Source organism: Punica granatum, chromosome 6, assembly GCF_007655135.1.
Source record: "Punica granatum isolate Tunisia-2019 chromosome 6, ASM765513v2, whole genome shotgun sequence".
Taxonomy (NCBI): Eukaryota; Viridiplantae; Streptophyta; class Magnoliopsida; order Myrtales; family Lythraceae; genus Punica; species Punica granatum.
In genome coordinates this window covers 1,652,069-1,677,755 of record NC_045132.1, presented here as the reverse complement: position 1 = coordinate 1,677,755, position 25,687 = coordinate 1,652,069, and the positions used below count along the sequence as shown (strand labels likewise).

The 25,687-nt window shown below is 39.4% G+C and overlaps 3 protein-coding genes across 5 annotated transcripts; 2 read left to right on the top strand and 1 right to left on the bottom strand.

Annotated features, from left to right (window-relative positions):
* The first annotated feature begins 9,826 nt into the window (after positions 1-9,826).
* LOC116210228 (nuclear transcription factor Y subunit A-6-like) lies at positions 9,827-13,923 on the top strand. 3 transcript variants are annotated; one of them, XM_031544077.1, is made up of 6 exons: positions 9,827-9,968; positions 10,872-11,223; positions 11,556-11,668; positions 11,754-11,828; positions 12,754-12,924; positions 13,355-13,923. In XM_031544077.1, exons 2-6 carry the CDS (start codon positions 10,959-10,961, stop codon positions 13,634-13,636), a joined length of 906 nt encoding a protein of 301 aa, XP_031399937.1. In that variant the 5' UTR covers positions 9,827-9,968; positions 10,872-10,958; the 3' UTR covers positions 13,637-13,923. The 3 variants fall into 3 exon arrangements, with proteins under 3 accessions (XP_031399937.1, XP_031399935.1, XP_031399936.1); XM_031544075.1 differs by having other exon boundaries at positions 12,751-12,924; XM_031544076.1 differs by lacking the exon at positions 9,827-9,968 and adding an exon at positions 9,995-10,320 and having other exon boundaries at positions 12,751-12,924.
* A 545-nt stretch (positions 13,924-14,468) lies between these two features.
* Positions 14,469-16,856, bottom strand: LOC116210197 (serine/arginine repetitive matrix protein 1). Its single transcript, XM_031544025.1, has one exon. The coding sequence runs from the start codon at positions 16,665-16,667 to the stop codon at positions 14,913-14,915; it is 1,755 nt and encodes a 584-aa protein (XP_031399885.1). The 5' UTR covers positions 16,668-16,856; the 3' UTR covers positions 14,469-14,912.
* A 5,821-nt stretch (positions 16,857-22,677) lies between these two features.
* On the top strand, positions 22,678-25,438 carry LOC116210216 (DNA-directed RNA polymerase I subunit rpa49). Its single transcript, XM_031544060.1, has 4 exons — positions 22,678-23,105; positions 23,359-23,502; positions 24,357-24,671; positions 24,836-25,438. The coding sequence occupies exons 1-4, from the start codon at positions 22,731-22,733 to the stop codon at positions 25,241-25,243; spliced, it is 1,242 nt and encodes a 413-aa protein (XP_031399920.1). The 5' UTR covers positions 22,678-22,730; the 3' UTR covers positions 25,244-25,438.
* The last annotated feature ends 249 nt before the right edge of the window (positions 25,439-25,687 follow it).

Here is a 25,687-nt window from a genome sequence, read left to right as displayed (position 1 = left end):
GTTTGCCGAACGATTATAATCCAGCCATGCATTTCTTCTTCTTTTTTTAATAACGAAGGGAGTCCAAGTTTCGATCGACTATTTATATACGTGCTTTTCTTTTTTTTTTAATAAATAAAGTTTATCCAAATTTAAACATGATATTTCACACGACTCTTATGAACACTCTACAAGTTCATGGACTATTATAATTCGGCCACACACTTCTTTTTTTTCAATAACAAAAGGTGTCCGAGTTCCGGCGAATATTCCCATGACTATCATGAGTACTCTACTAGTTCATAGGGCATTATAATTCGAGCCAGAAATAAGTGCAAGGTGTCTGATAGGAAGTATTAATCTTGCATAATTTAGGATGTATCTAGACATTTTTTTATCATTGGTTTTGCTACTTTTCCAATATTCTTAATTGATTCTTAAAGTATTTTCTCTTCTTTTCATAGGTATAGATGAGAATATACACATGCCATGCGTGGTAATATAAAAAATTATTAAAGAAGAATATATCATAATAATAACTTTTAACATAAAATAACGATTGATTTAACATCATAAATAAAATTGTAATGATATACAATGCATCACTAAAATAAATAAAAAATTAGATTATATGTTTATAGAAAGAAAAGTGGCTCATTAAGACTTCAAGTTTTTCTTTTCTTTTCTTACAGAAATGTGTGTTATAGGCTAATGTGGGTGTCAAGAGATAGGAACTTTATTATTTCTTTGGAAATTAATTAATTAAATTGGTTATATATGTGGTTTCTTGGGAGTTAATAAATTTTTAAAATATAATGAAGCTTTTTTGATAATTCATTTAATACTTTTGTTATAATTATAGATGTTCGAAAGTAATTTTGAATATCATATACTTTTTGGTATGCATACTGGTTATATAATAAGTCATAATATATCATAATGGTTTTCTTATTATTAAAAATATCATATAAATTCTTTTAATATATTTCAATATCTTAAAAAATATCGATTGAGAAAATGCCCAATAAAATAGAACATAGCTTTATAACTACTAAAAAAAAAATTTGAACAAAGCATAAAGAGGTATTAGTTTCTACATCATATAACATATATTAATTGACACGCCATATATGAAATATAACCCGTTTGGATTCAAAGAATCCTGATTTTTTTAACTTTAACTTTAACTCAACATACTACACAACAAAAATACATATTTCCCAATTTAAAAATTTTAACTTTAACTTTAACTCAACACACTACACAACAAAAACACACATTTCCCAAGTCAAATTTATAATCATATCTCATTTGTCATTTTCCACAATCAAAATCAAAATCAAAATCAAAATCAAAGTAACTTTAACTCTGAATCCAAACGGCCCAAAATTCTTTAACAATTGAGACCATTACTATATGTTCGAGCAAAAAAAAAAAAGAAAATTACTATATGTTGAGATTATATGTTATATTGAGTATCATATAAATTACAATCACAGATTATTGATCGAATAAGCTTTTACTCCGCGGTAATGCCCGGGCATTTTACCCTAGCATATATAACAACACATGCATACAAAAGCCAATACATGTGTATATACATAAATACATGTATTTTTCTTAGCATTGTTTTGGTTTTTGATCTCTAACAGAAAATTGACCTCCACCAAACTTTAATAAAGGAAGGGAAAACTAGATGAAAAGCATGAACTTTACACTTTTTTTACGTTTTACCACGAACTTTTTTATTTTTTGCAGAGAGATAGACAAACTTCTATTTTGTTTCCTAATCTATCGTCCGTCCAACATTCCGTCAAATCGTGCTGACATGGCTGACGACTGCTTATGTGGTCTCTTTCTAAAGGAGTGTGGTGCATTGGTGGGCCCGAATTCACAATCCTCATCACCATCTCCGCTTCCTCATCCACTCCCAGACCTAGTAGCCTTTCCTATGTTCCTTCACCTATTGCTGCTCTTGCTCCACCGAGAGCTACAACTGCTCGGCTCTTCCTTCTCCCAAGATGTAGCTGTTGTAACCTCCTCCTTTCCTCACTGCAATTGCTTTGCCTCCTCCCAATTCCTGGTCATTGGCGTTCATCCTCCTTCCCTTCCAGCTAACTCTACCTCTTTCCCTACTCCTCGTCTTAGCTTAGCCACCAAGTTTGGTCGGATGAGTGAGAATTCACAAATTTTTAGAATGAACTAAAAGATTTTTAGTCTTTATGTGATCATATTACTTTGGCATCAGCAGGAATCTAAGAAACCTTGTATGAACCTATAGGGACTCTCTCTAGAAGAAAAAGAAATAGTAGAGAACAAAAATATTGGGCAAACAAGCTTAAGCCTTCATTGATTCATCTTACAGTGTATATACACACATATCAATATACAAGGGAAGTCAGCTAAATACGGTTACAAGGATTACAAGAGATATTCGTCTATCATTTAATTGCTTCATGCGAGATTTTCGATTGACTATTTGATGATTGAGATGGCACAAGATATCTACATAGACACTAGGAAAATTAGGTCCATTAATCCCAACAACAGAGTCAGCAAGATTGGGATTCTTTCCTTCAATAACCTCATTCAACCATAAACCTGATACCAACCTCTGTAGATGAAACAAATATCAAATAAGTCACAAGAAACAATTGGAATAAACTAGATTTCCCCTCGTCGGGTCTTCCAAACGGTGCCTTGCAAGTGACCCTCCTTGTCCTCAGATTCCAAGGACTAATCGGGTTCTCCTCTTTGCCCTCACCTCCCTGATCTCCCTGATGGAGAGGCTGCGAACTCTCCGGCGGGTGGTAGGAGGAGAAGGAGGAAGAGGTAGGATCAGCAGTGGTTAAAAGTTAGAAGCAGTTAAAGAAGTGATGGAGGAGGGAGGAAGTGCAAGGGCTTCTGTTTCTCCTATTCTCGCCTCGTCAGTCCCCATAAGAAAAAGAAGGAGAGAGACGGAGAGAGATGGTGGTGGGTTCGGGTCCACCAACGCACCTCACTCCTTCAGACAGAGGTCACATAAGCGGTTGTCAACCATGTCAACTCGCTTTGATGAAATGTTAGACGGATGGTGAACAGACGATATAGGAAACGAAACAGAAATTTGTGTATTTTCTGAAAAAAAATTCATAATAAAATGTAAAAAGAGTGTAAAGTTATATATATATTTGTATAGTTTTCCCTTTATAAATTGGCGCAGGTGAGTTTGAAACATATGGGAGAGTTTAATCATATCACATCATCGTTAATATATTATATTATGTATATGGACTAAATGTACGAGGAGAGGACTAAGATTATGAAGGTCTGTCCCAATAGGCAAGGTGATATGTATCTTTGGATTCTCAATGAAAAACGTCATCACATAATTAGCATTTTCTTTTTTGCACAAGAAATATATGTGTTTAATTTTACGATGGGTGAGAAAGAGAATGCGATGATATAGCGCGATTTCATTTGTAAACTCGTAAACCCAGAGATTATATATTGTAATAATAAAATTAATGTAATATATGTATTGATATTAATTAATTAATATAATCATAAACTATTTAACAATAAAACAATCTTATCTTCATTTGACATGAATATTCATTTTCTGAATTACAAGACAATGTAGAAAGAGACAAGGCCCATGATGCTTAATCACAATCCGATGAAAAAGCTATTTTTATGATCGTCAGAAACACATAGTCCGATATAAACTGGAAAACTTCGCAGTGCTCTCTATCCTAGTGAAAATTATCCGAAATAAAAAAAGATTGAATATTCAACGTGATTTTTTAAAAATATATCTGAATTATTCAAAAGTTACAGTCTATCCACCTTGATCTGTTTACCGAAATTTGATAAGTGGACAGGAGTTGGGGGCTAAGACATGTAAATGGTTTTGATATTCTTTGTATTCATTAAAAAAAAATCTTTCAATAAACGCAACCGAAAGGTGGGGATTTAATAATTATTATTATTATTGGTGAAAAGGTGGGGAATTAAAATTAATAATGGATTTCCTCTAAAAAAATAGTGGATTAAATTAAACAAAAATTATGACTTTTGAAATTTGATTAAAAAAGGTAGGGGCATTTATTAAAATAGGGGGAATGTAGAGGCGAGGAAAAAAAGACTTACCATTTTTACCTGTCCGAATTTAATGCACTCAACCATAAAAAATTATAATAATAAGGGTTAATAATTTAAAAAGTACAAACTTTTCACATTTTAATGATTTTAGCACAAATTTTTTCTTTAATCTAAAAATGTATAAATTTTCAATTTGATAACAATTCTAGCACGGTATCAAATTTTTAATTAATTTGGACGAAAATTGTTGACACGCAGCTTGAGTGGGGTCGCCAGCACCCTCTGTGTTGCAGGCAACCCCAATTGAGGGGGTGGTAGCCGGTGATGAGGCCCCCACCGCCGGCCACCACCCCTCCTCCTTGCTTTTTTTTTCTTTTTAATTTTTGAAATAATTTGATTATTAAAAAAATATAGTTGGTCTCACTACAAGTCAAGAATTTCTATTTAGATTAACGAAAAATTTAATATTGTGCTAGAATTATTATTAAATCAAAAGTTTGTATGTTTTTAGATTAAAAAAAAGTTCGTATTACAATTGTTAAATCTGAAAAATTTGTGTTTTTTTCTATTAATCGTAGTAATAATAATAATAATAATAATAATAATAATTTAAAAAATTCGGTAGCTAAAGAAAAAAAAGATTTAAATACACACAAACCGCAACACGACAAAAACAAATACCAGTGAGTAACGCTAAAAAAAGAGTTGAAAGATAAGAACTTTGTTACTGTTAGCACCGCACTGCAGAAAAACAACAATGGAGGAAGAGAAGGTGGTGGTGGCGGAGGTGGAGGTGGAGGTAGGGGAAAGGACGATTATTTATTTGATATGCTGACGCTGAATTCTTCCTTGATTATTTCTTGTTGTTGCTTGAGGAGGAGGAGAAGGGCATTAATAGAGGAAATAGTGATTTCAAATCCTAGCTTTCCTAGTATAGTGATTGTATCATAATTATGTAATTATTCTGCATTTATTTATTTCCTAAAACATGTTATGTACAACTCTATTTAATTCAATACAAAACACTTCCAACAGTAAATTGAGGTTTTAGCCAATTCGTCTAATCTCATATGGTATCACAGCCTGCGATCGAGCTATACAGTCGATCTCAACTAGGCTAATCTATCTCAATTTTCTCTCCCGATCCTCCTAATCATTCGTCCCCTATGGCTAACCCAACTTCAACCATCAATCTTCCCTCCTCAATCCCTACTATTCAGGTCAAATTAAATGGCCGAAACTACATATATTGGAAGGGTATTATGAGCCCTCTACTCGAAACCTACGGGCTTCTTCCCTATGCCGAAGGACGAGTATCAGAACCTGACAGAACAATCACAGGACCAGATGGCAGCATTTTACAGAATCCAGAGCACTTGCAGTGGACGTCTAAAGACAAATTCACACTCACCTGCATCATGCTAGCCGTGACTGAAGAAATCGGCTTCACCATCCTTTCCGCCAAGACCTCTCACGAGGCCTGGCACTCTCTGGAGACCACATTTCTCAGTCAGACTGCCGCCCAAGAAGATCTTCTGGAGCAACAGTGGCGTGACCTGCAAAAACGATCAAAACCAATGCTGGAATTTATCAACGATGTCAAGAAAAAGGCTCTCAGTTTTGCTCAAATTGGAAAACCCAAAACTCCAACAGAAGTTAATCGACGAATCTATACTGGATTGGGTCCTGAATGGGAGCCACTTATTCTAGCTAAATCAGATGCAATGGTGACAATGAGTATTGATGAACTAACCTCGTTGCTCATGGGACATGAAGAACGGCGGTCGTACACTGCTATCCGCGAACAACCGCAGCAACTGACTCCTGCTCCTCTCTCCGGAATCCTTGGACCACCCCCGGCCGAAGTCCACTACATCGACAGTCGCGGAAGGATGGATTATCGCGGAAATAACTACGGTGGAAAAGCAAAAAACAGAGGCAAAGGAAAGGGAATCGGACAAGGGATTACTTACCGTGATCACGGGCCTGGCGATGAACACCGAAGCTCCAGCTATGGCGGTCACGGCGGCACGAGAGGGCAAGGAGGACAGGGACGCCCTCTGTCGAACCCTAACCCTAATTTTGCAGGAGGCAATCGGGGAGGACGGGGTAATTTTGGCAGAAACGGTTCGGGTTACGGTTCGGGTTATAACATCAACCCGGCCCGAGACACGCGAACTATCCGGCCCGGTTTCTTCTCCCAGCCCGGCTCTTTTAATTCGATGGGCTCTACTCAAACCGGCCCATTTCACATGCCGGACGGCCCATCTTCTGCCTCCAGCCCAGTGACTGCATCTATTGTATGCCAGAATTGCAACTGACCCGGGCATACTGCTCCGTTCTGTCAATTCAATTATTTTTCTGGTGTTCAGGCTAACATTGCTGAAGCATCTTCTCAGGGATTTCATGATCTTGATTGGTATATGGACTCGGGTGCTACACATCATGTCACTTCCCATTTAGCCAATCTAAACGTTCATGATGAGGCACCGCACTCCGATCACATCTATGTTGGAGATGGTAAATCTCTTCCTGTATTTGCCTCTGGTTCTTCCACTATCAAAATCTCATCTCGCCCCCTCCACTTGAATCATATTTTATATGCTCCTAATATCTCCAAAAATCTCATTTCCATCTCTAAATTTGCTCAAGATAACACTTGTTTTTTTGAACTTCATCCTGACTGCTTTATTGTTAAGGATCAACAGACACGCCAGGAACTTTTGCGAGGCCCAGTTAAGGATGGACTTTACTGCTTTCCTCTGATAGGCAAGCACGCCAGTCAACCTCAGGCTCATCTCTCTACATCCGTCTCCAGTACTCTATGGCATCAACGTCTCGGTCATACGTCCTTTCCAATTGTTCGTCGTGCTCTTAGTTCTTCCTTCCTATTGAATAATGATCATGTAGGACTCGTTTGTTCTACATGTCAACAAGGCAAATTAATAAACTGTTCTTTTCCTCTCACCAAGCATAAGAGCACTTCTCTCTTTGAACTCATTCATACTGACATTTGGGGACCAGCCCCAATTCAATCACATACTGGGAACATCTACTATATTCATTTCCTCGACGATTATAGTAAATTTTCCTGGTTTTATGTCATGAAATCTCGATCTGAAGTGCTACAAATTTTTCCTGCCTTTCGTCTCCAAATCGAAAATCTCTATGGTCATAAAATCAAATATTTTCAGTCCGATGGTGCCAAAGAATTTCTTTCCGCTGCCTTTCAATCTGAATTGCAAAATAATGGAATTTTTCACCGCATATCGTGTCCTCATATTCCTCGGCAAAATGGCTCTGCTGAACGTAAACACCGTCACATAGTAGATATGGGTCTTTCCCTAATTTCTCACTCTTCTTTACCTTCTAAATACTGGGACTATGCCTTTGAAACAGCTGTCTATCTCATTAACAGGTTACCCACAAAATCCTTACAGTTTAAATCTCCTTATGAGATTTTGCTTGGTCACCCTCCTGATTATAGCCATCTCCGGGTTTTTGGTTGTCTCTGCTTTCCATATTTGCGCCCTTATACTCGTCATAAATTAGAACCTCGTTCACAGCCCTGTGTTTTTCTCGGTTATCCATTACATTATCAAGGATATCGATGTCTCAATCCCATCAGTGGTCGTATCTTCATATCTCCTCAAGTTATCTTTGATGAACAGTCTTTTCCGCTTCGATCTGGCGTGCCTACCACAGTGGAACATGCAAGGACATCCTCGGACTCTGCCTCAGCTCCTGGTACCCTCTTCTCTAATCTCAATACTTCTTTTTCTGCTTCTCCTGACAACTTATATATTCCTGTTCCACCCGATATCCTCCATCCTGTCCCAACCACATCCACTACTCCAATAGATGTTGCACCCGAGGATATTGACCAATCTACAGGTATTGTTGCCTCTGTTGAGGATACTTCAGTTCCTCCTGACCCAGTGGAAACTGTCCAGACTACCATTGGTCCATCTGCTCCTCAAAACACACATCAAATGGTGACACGGGCTAAAGATGGCTCTCTTCCTCCTCCACGCTTTGTTATCTCACGCCATCCTGCGGCCTTTTCTGTCTCTACTGCTTTGCAGGAACCACGTTCCTTTGCCCAGGCACGCAAGCACTCTCAATGGCGTACTGCCATGCAGGAGGAGTATCAGGCCTTACTTTAGAATGATACTTGGGATTTAGTTCCACCGAATCCCATGCAGAATATTGTTGGCTGTAAGTGGGTATATCGGATCAAACAAAAGGCAGATGGTACGATCGACCGTTACAAAGCGCGCTTGGTAGCTAAGGGCTTTAATCAGAGAGAAGGTGTTGATTACGAGGAAACTTTCAGCCCGGTCATCAAACCGGTCACCATTCGCACTATTCTCTCCATTGCAGTCTCCTTACAGTGGCCTGTTCGACAACTTGATGTGAAGAATGCATTTCTTCATGGGCATCTTTCTGAAGAGGTATATATGTCCCAACCTCCTGGTTTCATTGACTCCTCACGGCCTCATCACGTATGTCGTCTCAAACACTCCCTCTATGGTCTTAAGCAAGCTCCGCGTGCATGGTTTCAACGTCTAAGTAATTTTCTCTTTAAGCTCGGATTTCATGACTCGAAGGCAGACTCTTCTCTTTTCATCCTCCAACATTCGACTTATGCTATTTATCTCCTGGTTTACGTTGACGACATCATCTTAACTGGGACTCCGGGTGCTCCGTTCCAGTCCATCTTAGCGGCACTACACCAAGAATTTGCCCTGAAGGATCTTGGTCCGCTTCATTTCTTCTTGGGCATGGAAGCTAAGTCTGATTCTGCTGGCCTATATTTGACGCAGTCCAAGTATATTCATGATATTCTTGTCCGGACATCCATGCTTGATTGCAAGCCTATCAGTTCACCTGTTTCTGCTGGCTCTCGACTGTCTCTTCATGATGGTCACCCGTTTGAGGATCCCTCTCTCTACCGCAGTGTTGTTGGAAGTCTACAGTATCTGTCTCTCACTAGACCAGATATTGCTTATGCCGTTAACCAAGTCTGCCAATTCATGCATAAACCCTCTGTGACTCATTGGCTTGCAGTAAAGCGCATTTTACGGTATCTCAAAGGTACTATTACTTATGGTCTTCATCTTCGATCGGGCTCCATTTCAGCACTTCATGGTTACTCTGATGCTGACTGGGCAGGCAATCCTGATGATAGGCGGTCTGTTAGTGGCTTCATCATTTTTCTTGGATCTAATCCAATTTCTTGGAGCTCGAAGAAACAACGCACGGTCTCTCGTTCCAGCACTGAGTCTGAATACAAAAGTCTTGCTAATGCTACTGCAGAGATAATTTGGCTTCAGTCGCTGCTTCAAGAGTTGGGTTTTCCACAACATCAAGCTCCTACGCTTTGGTGTGATAATATATCCGCCATTTATCTCACGGCGAATCCTGTCTTTCATGCTCGAACAAAACATATTGAAATTGATTACCATTTTGTTCGAGAACGTTTTATGCAAGGTCAGCTTCATATTCAATTTATTAATTCTGAAGATCAACTCGCTGACGGTCTTACCAAGGGACTCTCCTCTATTCGATTCTCTACTCTCAGATCCAAGCTTCACGTGGAAGACTCCCCGTTGCGCTTGCGGGGGAGTAATAGAGGAAATAGTGATTTCAAATCCTAGCTTTCCTAGTATAGTGATTGTATCATAATTATGTAATTATTCTGCATTTATTTATTTCCTAAAACATGTTATGTACAACTCTATTTAATTCAATACAGAACACCTCCAACAGTAAGTTGAGGTTTCAGCCAATTCGTCTAATCTCATAGGCATGAATGTTTCAGGAGGTGTCTGTCTTTAAGGGTGTCATCAGAAGCACCCCCACTTACAGTCTTTGTCTTTCTCCATTGTTTTACCAAGTGGAAGGTTTGTTTCTTTCTAATTTCATGTTCTTCCGGATAAAATTAATGATTTTGCTTACTGGGTATTTGTGTTTTCTGTTTCTTGAGCTTTGTTTCATCGGTTTCTTCATAGTTCAGGAGCTTGCTTGCTTGTTGAGCTATGGTGCCTCGGGTTTGGGTTAATGTCTCCATTTCTGCCTCTGGTTTTAGTTGTCTCGTGTTCTTAGTGAGATTCTTGGCGGGTCAGAAGATCGGGTAGTGCTTAATCTGGTAGTTCTATCAGTGTATTTTCAGAATCTTCTCAGCTTCTGGTGGACAGCTAAACAGCCGGTTTTTTCCCAAAAGTTGCTGCCGGTGGAAGAATTATTGGTAGAAAGGCACGGAACTGAGCTTAAATGTTTTCTGCTTTGGATATCGGGATGCTAAGTTGGGCAATTTCGTGGTTAATATATATACTAGCTGGGATTACCCGGCGCAGATTTACTTGCATGCGATGGCAGGACCCATTTGCTAGCATCTTCTATTGAGTGATGATTGTTTTTCCACCATTGTTATTGCGTATGTTTTGTTTCAACTTCGTACCTTCTTGCTATTTTGCCGCTTCATAAACTTCTGATCCTCGTATCTCCATTTTCTCGGGCCTAAAGCAATAAAAGTATGCAATAGGAAACATTTTAGCTGCTAGAAATTTTGGTAAACTTTGGTCCAATCATAGTTTGCTTTAGATTGCTGCTGAGAAATGTCAGAAATAACTGTCACTTTGGGGTTATGCGGCTTTCCTCTCTCATTATCTTTTGCACTATTCCGATCTTCTCCTTTGTTGAAGATGTGCTATTATTATAGCAGCTTATAGTATTGTGACGATGGGACTACGATGTTGAGGCAATCTGATACCATAGCACATCGTTCTCTTCTGTTCCCTTTTCAGGGTATACCAATTTACCTGTGAAGCCCTGTTTCAGTCCGAGAATGAAAGTGGTTTAGTAAGAAAATTTCTTGTATCGGTTCTTCTGGCATGATGGACCCATATTCGGTTAGCTGTGAAATGTCTATTGGAAATTCAACCATCTCTCAGGGTGAGCAGTCCAAGAATTTGAGCTTGAAAACGGGAATAGTGCCTCTTCAAACTTCTTGCAATTATAAGCAGACGATGACCTCTCAGTTTCAAGATCAGGAGTCCTCATCGACTCAGTCAACAGGCCAGTCTTATTCTTACCCCGAAATGCACCAAAATGATGAACTCAATCGATCAGGACAAGCTGCTGTTTCCGTGCAAACAGGTTCGTTTATTTTATATCTTTTCTTCGCTTGCATCCCTTGCTATTCTTTTTTCGCAGAAGACCTTTGTTCAATAAGTTTAGTGGGCGGCGACTTTTGATGTCTTTGGTGAATTAGAACACAAATGCAGTGTAATTTCCTTAATGCATGTCTTGTAAAGTGTAACCTAAGACCTCAAAATAAAAAATGAAATTAAAGATCAGAATCTCCTGTTGTTCTTCTCGCCTTTCTATCGCTTGTTTCGGCACATCATCGGAGATTTGTGAAATGTCTTATCTTCAAAAACTGTCTTGATATATGTCTCTTGTCCTAAAAGTTTTTCGCTTTTATTCAGAATGTAATGCCAGTGATCAGAAGTCTATGGAAGGACAGGTGGATTCAGCCGTTTCAGTGATATCCCAAGAGACATTATTTTCTCTGCCGCAGCTTGATTCCAGACAGTCGCTTGTAAGTTAAATTGTCTTTCTCTTCATTCTTCCTTTTAGGCTCGGGACTATCTCCAAAATAAGTCTTTCCGTTGTCTTATGATCAGGTGTGCCCTCCTCTTCACAATGCTGAACTGTATTTCAGCGGCTTAATGGCTAATTATGGGCCCCACCAAACTATGGTGAGTATAACAGTAACATCTGCTATATCTCTTTCTTCCATGTCAGTTGAAAGTTGAATACTGGGATCATAATGTAAGAGGTTGCCCCTCTCAATGTGATTCTAATCTCCTCCTTCTCCTCATGTCCGGTTCAGTGTCCTGTCACATCATATATATTAAGTCACGCTGGATAAAACTTAATAAAGAAGAATCTGGACGTCGGTTGGGAGTTAGTTAAGGAGGAAAAGAAAAATCTCAAGGATCGAATAGTTTTTATAATCATGAGGTTCAGTCTTCTGTCCACCACAAAAAAGCTACAAGGAATTATAAGAAAGCAGCAGGCAGCAAGAATTTTATTTGTTCCACTTTTGATTTTCTTTTCCCATCTCTGTTTCAGTGATATTTACTCCGATGTGCTTTCTATAAATGTCTCCTTTCGTTTCTTTGTTGCGTCACCAATTCTTCGGTTCTTTCCACTTGTTTATGATTCCTCAAAACCTCGGGCCATAGGCCATCCTTTCCATCAAGTAGCATCTCTAAAACAGCCTTGGAAAGATTCATAGGTTTTATTAATTATTCTTTTTTCTCCAATTCCCTTTGACTTTGCATCTGCTTCCTATTATCTATATCAGCTGATTGAATAAAAATTTTCCTGTTTTATGCATCTTTGAACATTTTAGGCATATAGTAGATTTGGGTTTCTCTTTGCACTGAAGAAGAGAAAAAAAAGTCGGGTTATTCGCTGTGACCATTCATATATGGAAAAAAGCTGTTTATAACACTATTACATTATATAGATCGAGTTTGTGGTCTTGCGCATTAGATTCTTATGCTTGATCTTCCAACTTATTTATTGGCTCTGAATTGGTTCACTTGTGCTGCAAACACAAGGATGCATTCTCTTTGCTCTTTTCTCTCAAAATGCTCATCATCAAATTATCAGCAGGTCCTGCACCCGAATCTTATGGGAATGGGTCACCCTCGGGTTCCTCTGTCGTTCGATCCAATGAAAAACGAACCCATTTATGTCAACCCAAAACAGTATCATGCGATTCTAAGGAGAAGGCAGCACCGTGCAAAGCTCAAGGCTCAGAGCAAACTCTCCAAAGATCGAAAGGTACCCTTTTAACAATAGTCAACACTGCTTTATGCAATCGAAAACAATTCCAGTTCTGCTTTCGTGGTGTCAAAGCATGTTTTTGTGTCTTATACTGATGTGAGACACTTCGTTATCTTTCTTGGTTTTATAGAGAAGGAACATATCCAGATATTATTCTGCTGTCTTGAAATTTGAAAAGGTCCCTTAAGGGCACCCGTTAAACTCAATATCATTTTCCCCTACAGCAATATTATGATATGCAGAAGTTTTGAATCATTTTCAGAAAGTACATTTGCCAAATTATTCTGCACTCTGGAAAAAACTAATTCCGTCTGTTCTAGCGCTCTGTATCCCATCAGAACACGTAAATGTCCTTTATCTTGTATAACTTTTGGTTTCATTAGTTAGAAATTCATGTAGATTGTACATGTATATGTTCAATTCTCAGCCATATCTTCATGAGTCTCGGCATCTTCATGCAATAAGAAGGCTTAGAGGATCCGGCGGGCAGTTTCTCTCCACAAAGAAGCATCAAGAAGAATCAAGCCAACCTGCCTCGACAATTGGAGGATCAAAAAGTAGAGACAGCCAGACATCGGTTAACAGAGACGTGGGCTCCACCAGATCATGCTCCGACGTGACAGCTGAGTATATATTCCCAAACTCGAACTCGAGGTTCCCGGGTTATGTGAGTGGCTCTTCTGCGAATGGCCACAAGTGGTTACTCTGATGTCAACCGGTTCGCCAGCAGGTTCAATTCCAGAAGGAATTGCTGCCGGTGATCCCTGGGAAGTCATCCTTGGCTCTTGTTATTTTTCCTAATTTGAATGCATCTTTTGTAATGTTCCATCAATTATGGTAGACCGTCAACAATACGCACTCAGAACAGAGGCTTGTTTCGGGTTGAGTACACTAGATTCAAATTCATGCTTATTTCGAACATTCGTTGGGCTTTCGTACCAAAAGATAGTCATCAAGGGCACGAGCCGCAATTGAACCTGGACTCTTTGGTTTCTATCCGTAAATTGCACTGCTCATCCTTGTCGATGTAATAGCGAGAATCTTCAATCTTCTTCCTAGTTTCTTTTTTTTTTTTTTAATGAATAAAAGGTTAGGTCGGGTTATTAGTCTCACTGTGGCTGTCCTAATTAAGGGAACATGGTCGTCACGGAATGTTTTTTTCTTCATAACTCGCTGAGGTTTAACTCAATTTAGTCATTGCAGTCCAACCAGCACACTGGATCAAACATTATGGGTCGGTAGTCCATAATACACCCATATAGTGGCGAGCTTTACATTTTCAATAAGATTCGAACTCGTGATATTCAAGTGAAACGTTTGAGACTAAATTACTAGACCACCGTGTTGGTGGTTTCTTTCTAGTTTCCTTGGAAATGCTTTTTCCTGGTACTTTCGCTATACTTGCCTTTTTTCTCAAGAGCCGCGTAACTTGAGACCTCACCAGCGAGAATTTCGGCACGACATATGCGACATATGCGACGACAATTATATCGAACTGTACTCGTGCCCATAAATCTTGGCGTCGAGGATATCCAGAAAGAAGCATGAAAGTACGGATAGCTAAGTTCCAATCCAGGACACAGACACACACTGAGTCACTGACATTAAACAGGTTCTCCTTATTGCCACCTCCCAAAGTATCAATATGAGAGCTTAGAAACTCCGTACGATATGCTCACACTCCCCGATCATCCCCCTTTCTTGTCACCCAAAAACCTTAATCTACACCTTAATTTTCCAAAAATGGAAAGGAAAAATCGAAATCCAACATCGATCAACCCGTGTCCTTAATTTAGCCGATATCAACTACTATGCAACAAGGAACCTATCTAGTGTACGTGAGAGGCAGAATTCACACTCTGATAGTATACCTCATAACAACTTTCAAATTGCTCTATATGACTCCCAAAAAATTATTAAAAAATAATTAATTAACTTATAAATAAAAGGGCAAAAAAATGATTTGGGCTTGATGGGCCGGGTTTTCACAGTGATGGGCCCGGGTCCGGATCACGGCCCAGGTTGGACCGGGTCCTCTGCTTCATTGAGTTCACCTTCTCCAACTGCAAGCCAGCCCTGAACCTGGCGATGAAGTTGTCCGCCTTCGTGTCCACGTCAGGGCTCGGGCAGAATATCGCCGGCGAGCTCGGCTCCGACATTTCGCTGGCAGACGCCGCCGACAGGCTCGATGGGCTCATCTCTCCACCCAGAGAGGCTTGCTCCTCCTCCATTATGTCCGGCGAGCTGCCCCTGGAGACGCCACCGCTGCTTCTGATCCTCACGTAGCCCCCACGCACCGAGAACTTCCAGTCCGGAACCTTGAAAGGCGGTGGAGGGGGCGGCGGCGAGATCGGGATCAGCGGCGATCTGTTTCCTAAGTTTACGGAATCGTTGTAGCGGATTGGATTCGCTGGTGCCAGAGGTCTCCGAGGAATGATCGTCGTGTTCGGGCTGGGCTGGGAGATTGCAGCCTGCGTTCTGGTCTTCGTGGCTCGGGACGATGACGGCCGCGGAGGCGGAGGCGGAGGCGGAGGAGGGGGAGGAGGCTGGCGGTCTTTCTTGCTCTTGCCTTTCTTGGAAGAGAACAGGTTGTGAAACACGGAAGGTGGTGGGGGAAGTGGCGGCGGCGGCGGCGGCGGCAGAGACGGTGGCGGGAGGCGAGACTGAGGCTGCGTGGAGCTGAGGAGGAGGCTCTCGAAGCTCTCGATGCTCTTCTGCCTCTGCTTCTTCTTCCTTCCGAGCGATCTTATGAAATCCTTGGTCGCCGACCCTCCTCTCTTCTTCTCATTCTTGTCACTCTTTGGAGTGGCATAGTAATCGAATGCCGTCGGCAGCGGCGGCGGCGGCGGAGTCGGCGGAAGCTTGTAAGTGTGGATGACTTTGACACCTTCTTCCTCCGGCTCGTGCGACAGAGCTTCACTGGTTCTCTTGGGCTTCCTCTTGGTTGCCCTGGCCGGTGCAGAAGAGCCGTTTGGTGGCGCCGGGGAAGTGTGTTCCGCCGCTGGCTCTGGTGGCGGAACAGACTGATCAGCTGCAAGAGGAGGCTCCTGCTGTTGCGGCCTCTGTGAAACTGAAACTTCCATTTCTTGAACTTCTACACTATCCACGTGAATGGTCTTGGCCTCGGCTTCGGCCTCAGTCGTCCCACCATAGCCATGGTCGCCATTTCCTTTTCCTCCTCCTCCTTGCTGTTCCTCTTCAATATCTCTCCATTTTCTGCTCCGGTAGATCTGGCTGTCATCGAAAAACCGCCTCCGATCATAGGCCTGCGCCGGCCACAGGGGCTCTTGCCGCAGATCGGGGTACGAGCTGCTGCTCCTCAGCCGGTTAAACGACCTCGGGCGATCATACACTGCCTGATCAGAGTCCCCGAACCACTGCTCCCGCGGCGTTGAAGGGCTTGACTTGAGGGAAGCTCTGGAGTCGAAGCTCCGGGACTCGCCGTACGAGCTCCCATTGCCGCCGGCGGAGTTCCGGCTAAGGAACCCGCAGATAATCGCGAAGAGGACGAGCACCAAGTTGAGGGAGTCCCAGCTCCTCTTCACGACTTGGGGCCGGAAGATCTTAGAGGTGACGGAGAGGACCGAGGGGACTGCGATGAAGACGAGGGCCAGTGCGGCGGCGAACAGAAGCACCACCACGGCCCCGGACCCAATGGCCGACGATGATGACCCACGGCGGCGGGACTGCCGACCGGACTGGAGCCAGAACGGGGGCGGGGCGTCCCCGTCGTCTTCCATTGGACTGAAGCTGTCGTGTCGTTTCGGGGTTTTTGCCTTTTGAGAGTCACTTTTGCGAATGCTTTTGCTTTTCCTCGTTTGGCCTTTTCGAGTTGCTTTTGCTTCGACGTGCGATTAATCCTATCGAGAGCATAGCATGAGATGTGTGTGTGTGTATATATACACATCGTGCACACACGCATGTGAAGAGTGTGGTGGCAATCATTATTTATGCCTTAATATACGGCTAACAATATCCCCTTATTCGACTTATCGTGTAAACTTAACGGACTAAATTGGTCACGATACGAAAGACACTTCGAGTTTCCATGGAGCAACCGTTCTAGGCAAAATCAGCAAGCTTACATTAAGCTAGCGTTTAGCATTTGAGATTAATGGTAATTTAGATTTCAACTCAAATGAATTTCCACTTTAAAATTACTCGTAATATTTCTTACTATATTCGGTATGACTGAAAATGTTATATATCATTAATAGTCTTGTTGTCAATCTAGATACTCAATCCCTATCATGGGCATCTAGGTTATTAATAATCTTATTAAACCAAACATAGTAATTTGGTGGGCTCAAAAAATTTAAAATCAAGCTTTCAAGATTACCTCATACCAGATGTCCTATAACAATATACCGTAAGCCGGAAGAATTATTTGGTTTATGAAAAATTTATAGAGATGGAAAGGGAATTATGTGCTGATTGATTGGCTCATTGTGTTGTATCTCAACCTTTTAGTGTTTACCTTCTTCATGTGATTTCGAATTGGTCTAGATCTTATAGTGTTCGAGGATATTATAGGAGTTACCATTATCTCGCCTTCATAATTTTCTCTAATTCTCTTATTGCTTAAACCCTCTTTATTTTTATTTTTTCAAAAAATCACTATATGAAAATCTAATATACAATATCTTTCAAATATTCAAGGATCTATGTCTTCTAACTATTTCAGCACATCTTAATTCTCGATACGTGTCATATCAGTCCATTAATATGAAAATAAGGCACGGGGTTAAATAGTAATAGATAGATTAGCTCGTTTTCATCTCAGATAATTATCAATAGTCACGATGACAAAAAATTTGGGTATCAATAAGTCTTTTCTAATAATAAATATTCGATCGCACATAATAAAGCATATACTAGAGGGACGATAAACCTATGGTATCACATTGCACGATAAGACTATGTGTCGTATGGATTCTAAGTTCTATCCAACAATTTTCCTTGTGGGGTAGTGATTGCGTAAATCGAGTGGATTACTTCTAGTTCTAGTTGTGACCTTTTCTCCAACTTAGTAAGCTAATAACATTATATAGGGCGTCATGACTACTCAATCCTTTTTTGTTTTATTTTTGTATTAATTATTAATTATCAGGAATTTTTAATTTTGTGGTGAATATTGAAGGGAAGGGAAATGGGAATGAAATGTGAAGCATCCATCCCATCCTCGGAGATTGCCTGTCACACGACAGCGAAACCCGTGTGTCAGCTGTGTCCTCAACATGTGCTGAAATTCTTCTTCTTCTTTTCCTTATTTCTTTAAATTATTTAATTAATTAATAATTATCTTTCTGGCAAACTTATGCTGACCAAATTAATTAAAGATCATAAATTCATAGTTCTATTAACGATTAAGCTTTCCTTTTCGCACTTTTATTGATTATTTGGGCTTAAAAACTTATCTAATGTCTAATTGAACCCATCGAATCTCTAGTTACAAGGATGTACTTAGAGGAGACAGGGAAGGCAAATCACGTTCCATTATTACATCTCTCTTATAAGATTTTGCATGTATTATCATAATTTTATAATAAACTCCTCATGTCTGCTCTATCAACTTTATCATTTTATCTGGCTATTTCACATCCTCAAAGACCTCACCTCCTCTTACTCAGAATTATTTGGTTATGATAACATATGACTTAAGACTCCTCTGACTAATTGTGCTTTGCTAATATTTATAGATTTGGTCCAACACTTTATCCCTTTTTCGATGTGACTTCTCTACTTTTGTCTTTCGGTTTTCAAGCCTTCTCTCTTTCTTTTTCTTTTCTTCCTACTACTTCGTTTACCCGTCAAGCGTAACTGATTAACTAGGATCGAAAAGGGACTGTCGTGTAGTTGTCCAAGTCAATATATGTAGTCTCTTTTAGTTTGAGATTCATAATTCACGATACCTTGCCTTGATGATAATGGTCCCTAACTAGAAAACGTTACCGAATAAGGTTTGAAATTATCCAAAAAATTAAGGAGGACAATATTAAAAGATAATGTAAATTTTGAGGATCAAATGTGTGAATGAATATTACGAGGAATAATCCCATTATATTTTAATATTAAAAAGAGGACCTCATTTTAAGCTAGTGGAGAAGATTGAGAGCTTTTTTAGTAAGGTCAGGTATACACTCAATCGAATTCAGAGAACATGAATCTGAAGGCAGTCAACTACGATGTCGAGCCATAATTTGGAACTGATAATCACTCCACCGGACTTTCCGTACGTCATCGAATGGTGATAATTATGTAAAAATGATTGAATAATCACGATATCTATAGATTGAAATCCTCCATCAACCATGGCCTCGCGATCCTCAAATTCTCGTAACGATATTTCCTTATGATTATAATTCCATACAGTGAATTGGGCGCCGCAAATGCATGTGTTCTTCAGATCGTATTGCTTGTTTTTGCAAATCTGTTAATCCGACAATGTCGTATCTCGAAATCTATTGGCAGGTGATTCTGGTCATGGTCACGCATTACGCGTAAAGACAGCCAAATAAATGATCTATTCTCACCAAAACCTTCAGAATAAAGCTTCTTTCTTTGGGTCATGAAATTCGAGTGTCGTGTTAGTATAAACCATATACAGAAAGCGAAATGAGAGAAATTATTAAATAATATATTGTGGGGGAAAGAGGGAAAACCGCGTCATTGATTTGTTACAAGTCTCTATCGGCTCCTCTAATTTATTCAAATTATTTATCATTTGTTAAATATTTGCATAATTTTTTAATTATTTACTCTCTTTTTTTCGAGTGTTATATGGCCAGTCTTGCTTTGACTACAAGAATACGGCCCCTGAAAATGTGGGAAATTGGCGCGTCCAATACAAGCCATGCATTGATCCGTTTAGGAAATGTTTGGATCATAAGGGGGATTAATGGGGCAACATAATGTTCGAGGAATCAGCAGCATAACGTAGCATTGTTTTGTGTCGTTTGTGTGCACATTGAGTTCTCGAGATTATATATTAGATATATAGGTTGGCGATGTACCGAGGATTATTCTTCTTTTTATTTTTTTTCGGGGTAAAAAATATACTATAAGAAATATTCTCAAAATTGAGTTTCCACATAGAAATTGCGATTGTTCACAAAATCAAAATAAAAAATCGGTGTATGTTAATTATGGAAAATGAATGTAATGTTTGAATTTAATTTCATACGTACTTGCACGGATAATAATGTTAATGTGATTTAATTGAGAATCAACATACATTCTTATTCTTCAAAACAAATCAAATATATATATATATATATATATATTTTTTTTTCCTTTAGTTTTCAAACGTCAATTTTGCATTAAAAAAAAGCAAGGTTGCTAGAAATTATAAATTGACCTTCCGTTTCTTAAGTTGCAAGAATTAAAAGATTAAACATTTTCTTTAAATTGAGATAAAAATATCATTAAATTAGTTTAATTTTTGATCCAATCGACTCGAATTTCTACTGATTTTATTGTCTAAACTCGCATTTTTACACAAGCATATTAGATTTAAGTTTTGATGGTGAATTGTCTTGTATTTTTTTTAAATTATCATTTTTTTAAATAAAAAGTTAACCTTTAAATTTGACTCCTTCAACAAGCATGGGGCCTACGTACCCCAACTTGAGGAAGCTAATATTGGCCATTTTATTAAATTATAGCTTCCCCAAGAAGCTAATTTTGCTAATTTAAATAAATTAAAATAAGCTGCTTTTTGGTCTTATTCCTTTTATAATTTGCAAAGTTAAGCATTTCAAGTAAACTCACTTCTTGATCCCATCAAATGCCAAATTGTCCTTGACAAAAAAAAGGGTCCATGAATCTAGCTATACATCTATCTGTCTATCTATCTATCGATCTATCTATCTATCTATACAAATAATGATTCCAGGTCCTATTTGGACCTTTGGTGGTGAGTAGGACTTCCCACTCGCACCACCTTTTTTTTTATTTTAATCTTTTAAGTTTTTATCTAAATATAAAAAAATTATTTCATTTCAATGAGACACTTGAGGTCCTATTTGGACCTTTGGTGGCGAGTGGGGTCATCTCCCCCACTGGCACCACCTTTTTTTTAAAATTTAAATTTTTTAAATTTTTATATAAAAAATTTATTTTATTTCAATAAAATATAAATTTAAATAGTCTCTTCCTATTCGTGCCATTAAAAATGTCATAATCTTGTTCCCGGTGTAACGTAATGTTACTCCAAGGAATTATTTTATACTAATTTTTACTTAAACCTTGATCTTGGCTATGACCATTTAATGAATATCAAGCTCATGTACTATAAGTAAAGTTTGTACCCTTGAAATAACGATTATTTATTTATTAATTTAAATTAATATTAATGTTTAATAGTTTCTTGATTTACGTGTATAAAATAACAATTTCAGTTGATCACCAAATTAAGTAACCCTTTCTGTATATATATATATATATATATATTATTTATTTATTTGTGAAATTAGAAATGTCTTGATTTTATCTTCAATGGAAAAACATAGTTACTTTACACCAGCTTATTAGATGAGATTAATTCTCTCTTAGGCTTTGACTTTGTCATGACTACCTAATTAATTTCGAAGTCCTACACATGAAAATAAATTTCATCGACACTTATTTATTTATTTATTTTAAGTTTCAATTTTCTAGTAATTTTTTTATTTACATATAAATACCTGTTTCAATTGATCATTAATTTAAATAGCCTCTTTTTATTTGCGCTATTAGAAATGTCCTAACTTTTTTCGGTGAAATGCAATATTACATTAGCCTATAGAGAAAGACTAATCTCTCACTTGATCTTTGATTTGGCCATAATCATGAGATGAATTGAATTCACGTATGCAAGTAAAGTTCATTCACTTAAAATTAGTGGGATCATTTAAGGCTGATTATACTTTGATCATTATTTTCAATTAAGCATATTGATGTAGGTTTTAAACCCGCGACGAAGAGCGGGCGAGGTAGCCTTGTAAAAATTGAAAACGAAACAAAGAGTTGGATACACATTAATATTGTTATTATTGCAGCTTGCTTGACAAAAGGAACTTAATTACGATCGTAAAGCCCATGCATTCTAATCTAGCTCGGTTTCAACGAAGTTTTTAAATTTAAAAAAACTGCTGGCATATTCCCGATAGAAAAAAAATATGTACTATATTGAGATATTTAGTTCTATTTCGCATATGATATTTTTAAAAATAAGATCAATGCTACGTTTTGCAAAAAGAGAAAAGTGCAAAATTTGTCTTCATTTTAACGATGGACTAGTTTATACCATATATATCTCGAAAAAACGAAGAACTTTATATGCCAACATAATCTGCTTTCCAACTTCCCACATCCGAAAAGAAATTCATGTAGCATTTATCTTCAACTTAGACAAATAAAAATCATTAAGTCGGAGATATCCGGAGAAATAATACCTCTCCCTCTAAAGCATCTCTTTCCGACTCTCTCCCGATCCATCTGTCCCAAATGTCATAGCGAAAACGGCACTCCACAGCACAAAACTATTTGGTTTGGATCCGTAAAATGTTTGTCTGACCAAAACTCCCACCAGTAGGCTTTCCTTGTCAAAGCCCAGCAGAAAGGAAATAAACCGTTTGCAGGCTAAGAAGATTTGCCATGGTTGAATTGAAAAAGAGGAGAAAACTTTAGGGGGCAAACTGAAATTAACCCTCAACAAATGAACCAAACGAGAAATAAAGAAGAATCCTTAAAAGGGTCGTCGCGGGTACGGTCGAGCCTTCCCCTTCTCAGTTCCCTGCAAGAAGAGCTTGAAGGCGGCGGACATGGAGACTGAGCCCCGCCTCGACGGCGCCGATACGGCCGCCCGGAGCAAGAAGCGGAAGAAGGACAAGCTCAGCGCTTCGATCGAAGTCCTCCACGACCACCCCGACAAGTCCGCTCCCCTCGTCGGCTACTTCCCCTCCGGCTTCGACCCCATAGGGGACGGCGCCGGACTCCCTCCCGGGGTCACCGTGTGCAGGAACAAAACCAAGCCCAACAGGCTGAACCTCGTGGTGAGCCCTCCCGGCTCCACTGTCGATTTCGTTGGGTCCAGCTTCGAGGGCGAGTCCGTCGCCGTTCAGCCCTGCACCTATGCCCTCGGAGTCCTCGATAAGGAAACCGGGTCCCTCAGGGTTGTCCCGATTGCTTCCAATAAGGTATGCGGCTGTTTTAGAATCCATTTTCATGGTGACTGCAATCACTAGTTGCTTAGATAGCTTAGGAACTGAGCTGGGAAATGTAATATTCGTTCGGGAAAGAATAATCGGGGTAAAGGATCGATTTTTATCTTCCTGTTCACTTTGATCGTCTGTTTGTATAGCTGGTGAAGAGACGTTTCTATCCCGAGGCTGTCGATTCCGTTGCTTGGTGATATCGAAATCGTGACCTTTCGTGGCATGTTGTTTGCAGATATTGAGATTGGAACCGAAAGTCAGGTCCAATGTGGTGGAAGACGAGCGGTCGGAGTTGAAGGGAGAACTTTCTGCTAAGGAGAGAATGGACAAAGTTAGGGAGCTCACAAATCTTTACGGAACAAAGAAGTCGATTACTCAAGTACGTAAATTCTTTCAATATTCTCACCCAAGAAACTGTGATTACTAAAAAGCTTGTGATTCTAATGATCCCTGTTCAATATCCGCCCTTGTTATTGGCCGATCACATTTTTGGTTCTGCTTTCGAACATTCTTTTCTGAAACATGCGAAAGATAACTTTTTTATAATACCACCCAGAGGCATTATGCACACCTGCTCTACATAGCATTCTGTTATAGAATCTATATCTTCGAACAAGGTGAATCTTACTAATTGGACTCCATGAATTAGTCGGTATGGTCCTCCCAGTATTGGCATAGGATAGGGGAACTTTTAATCTATAATAAAATATGATGTAAGAGTTGATCCCGTGCTTGTATTATTGTATTGTTTGATTGATTGGCAATTTGCTTCACTACCTACAGATAAGGGGTATTACAGCGAAAAAGTTAAAGGATATCCTGTCAATGTGAATTTTGAGGAATTTCGAAAACTATAATCCTGCTGCACAAACTAAAAGTATAGAATATTTTCGTAACTCTTACACCAATCCAGAGGCTCCATGATAGGTGATGATATAGAAGCTGCTGAAAAAATCACCATGTGTATTCATCTGAGAAGTCTTGATCTTGGAAGTTGGAGTAGAGTCCTTAAAATTTGTCGAAAGGTTAGGGCAGTATAACCACGATCATATTCTTCTGTTGATCTTGAGAGGGAGAGACAACAGAGTTCTAGTGATCTTGAATCTGTTGCTCATTTTTATTTTGGAAATTTCATTTGCAACTTTGAACTGTTGTCTGCTGCATATCATACACAGACACCCGTCTAGATAATGATATTTGCTCACTTAGAGATAAATATCATTGTTTTTGCAGGCTAAGAAGTTGCAGTCTCTACAACAAGAAGATGACCCGAATTCCCAGAATGATCTAGACAAGAAGATCAAAGAAGTTGAGATAAACAAGGAGGCCCTTGAAAGTAGTGGGGCTGAAATTGCCCGCAACATTCCACCTTATAACTTGGCTGCCACCGATCCCAAGGAGGCCTATCCCGTGGAGAAAATTATACTCGGTGGCGAGTGGGATCACATTACAGATATTCTTGAACTTGTCAAATGGGAAAAAAAATTATCACCAGATGATTACCCGGAGTTTGTCCGCAATAGAGTCCATAAGCTGGAAGAGACTAAGGTATGATTGTTCTTTCAATTTCGTTTGCTGAAGAAAATTTTTAAAATTTTATATTATCACTAGCAGAAAATCTACCGGGCCAGTTTTGCATGGAGATAGCCAGTTCTTCGCTTATATCTCGTATTTTTAATAACCTTGCGATGACATTTTACTAATCTCAATAGGACGAGTTTGAGAAGAACACACTTGGGGGCATACTATCGTATATCACTCATCTCGTGAAGTTCAGGGACCGGTTCTCTGCTGATGGGATTAAATCTGCGAAGAAGCATACCTTTCCTTCCATTCTCTTCCAGAGATTCTCAGCTCTCTTCACTGTCCCCGAATCCAAGTTGATGCCTGCTGAAAAGATCAATCTGCTTATAAGCTACATCCTTGTCCTTTGTCTTTTTGTGGACGATTTCAAGACAGACCCCACAGACATTGCCAAGGATTTGAGGATGAAACCAGTGACACTGAGACCGCTTTTTGAGAACTTGGGGTGCAAGTTATCAGTGCAGAAGATGACTGTGTATGCCAAGCTTCCTGTCCCCCTCAAATTCCCAGAGCTAAGGCGGCGGCGGAGGCGTTGAATGCTGATAACTGCTCATCATTTTGTGCATCGAGCAAGTTTTTGCCTCCTTTGATTTATCCACATGAGTATGTAACCTCTAGAACCCTAATTTTCGTCATATCTTCAGTTGGAACAGCAATGTCAGCAATGTCGGCAAAATTCATCAGTTTTTATCAGTTATGCGAGTTCATCTCTGAAGTTGAGTTTTACACTACTTTGGTGCAGCTGTTTTTTGACGAGGAAAAGTGATCTTTTCTTTTTTCGGTAGCCAGAAACAGTGAATTTTTTTGTGAGCAAAGGTTGACAGTTACCGGAAATCGTAAGGCTAACATGCACACGGCAGTTGTTTCCTCCATCGTCCGCTCATTCGATTATTTACAGTGTTGCTCCAATGTCCTAGATGTTATTATGGTTTTCTGCATCGTTCACTAATTTGATCATATGTTATTGCTCCCATCTCCTG

Bases quoted from the DNA above. Each gene is read 5' to 3' on its own strand.
- LOC116210228 (XM_031544075.1), top strand. From the start codon at position 10,959: ATGATGGACCCATATTCGGTTAGCTGTGAAATGTCTATTGGAAATTCA. The intron at 11,224-11,555 runs GTTCGTTTATTT...GCTTTTATTCAG, and splicing joins TGCTGTTTCCGTGCAAACAG to AATGTAATGCCAGTGATCAG. The intron at 11,669-11,753 runs GTAAGTTAAATT...TCTTATGATCAG, and splicing joins TTGATTCCAGACAGTCGCTT to GTGTGCCCTCCTCTTCACAA.
- LOC116210197 (XM_031544025.1), bottom strand. From the start codon at position 16,667: ATGGAAGACGACGGGGACGCCCCGCCCCCGTTCTGGCTCCAGTCCGGT.
- LOC116210216 (XM_031544060.1), top strand. From the start codon at position 22,731: ATGGAGACTGAGCCCCGCCTCGACGGCGCCGATACGGCCGCCCGGAGC. The intron at 23,106-23,358 runs GTATGCGGCTGT...TGTTGTTTGCAG, and splicing joins TCCCGATTGCTTCCAATAAG to ATATTGAGATTGGAACCGAA. The intron at 24,672-24,835 runs GTATGATTGTTC...TAATCTCAATAG, and splicing joins ATAAGCTGGAAGAGACTAAG to GACGAGTTTGAGAAGAACAC.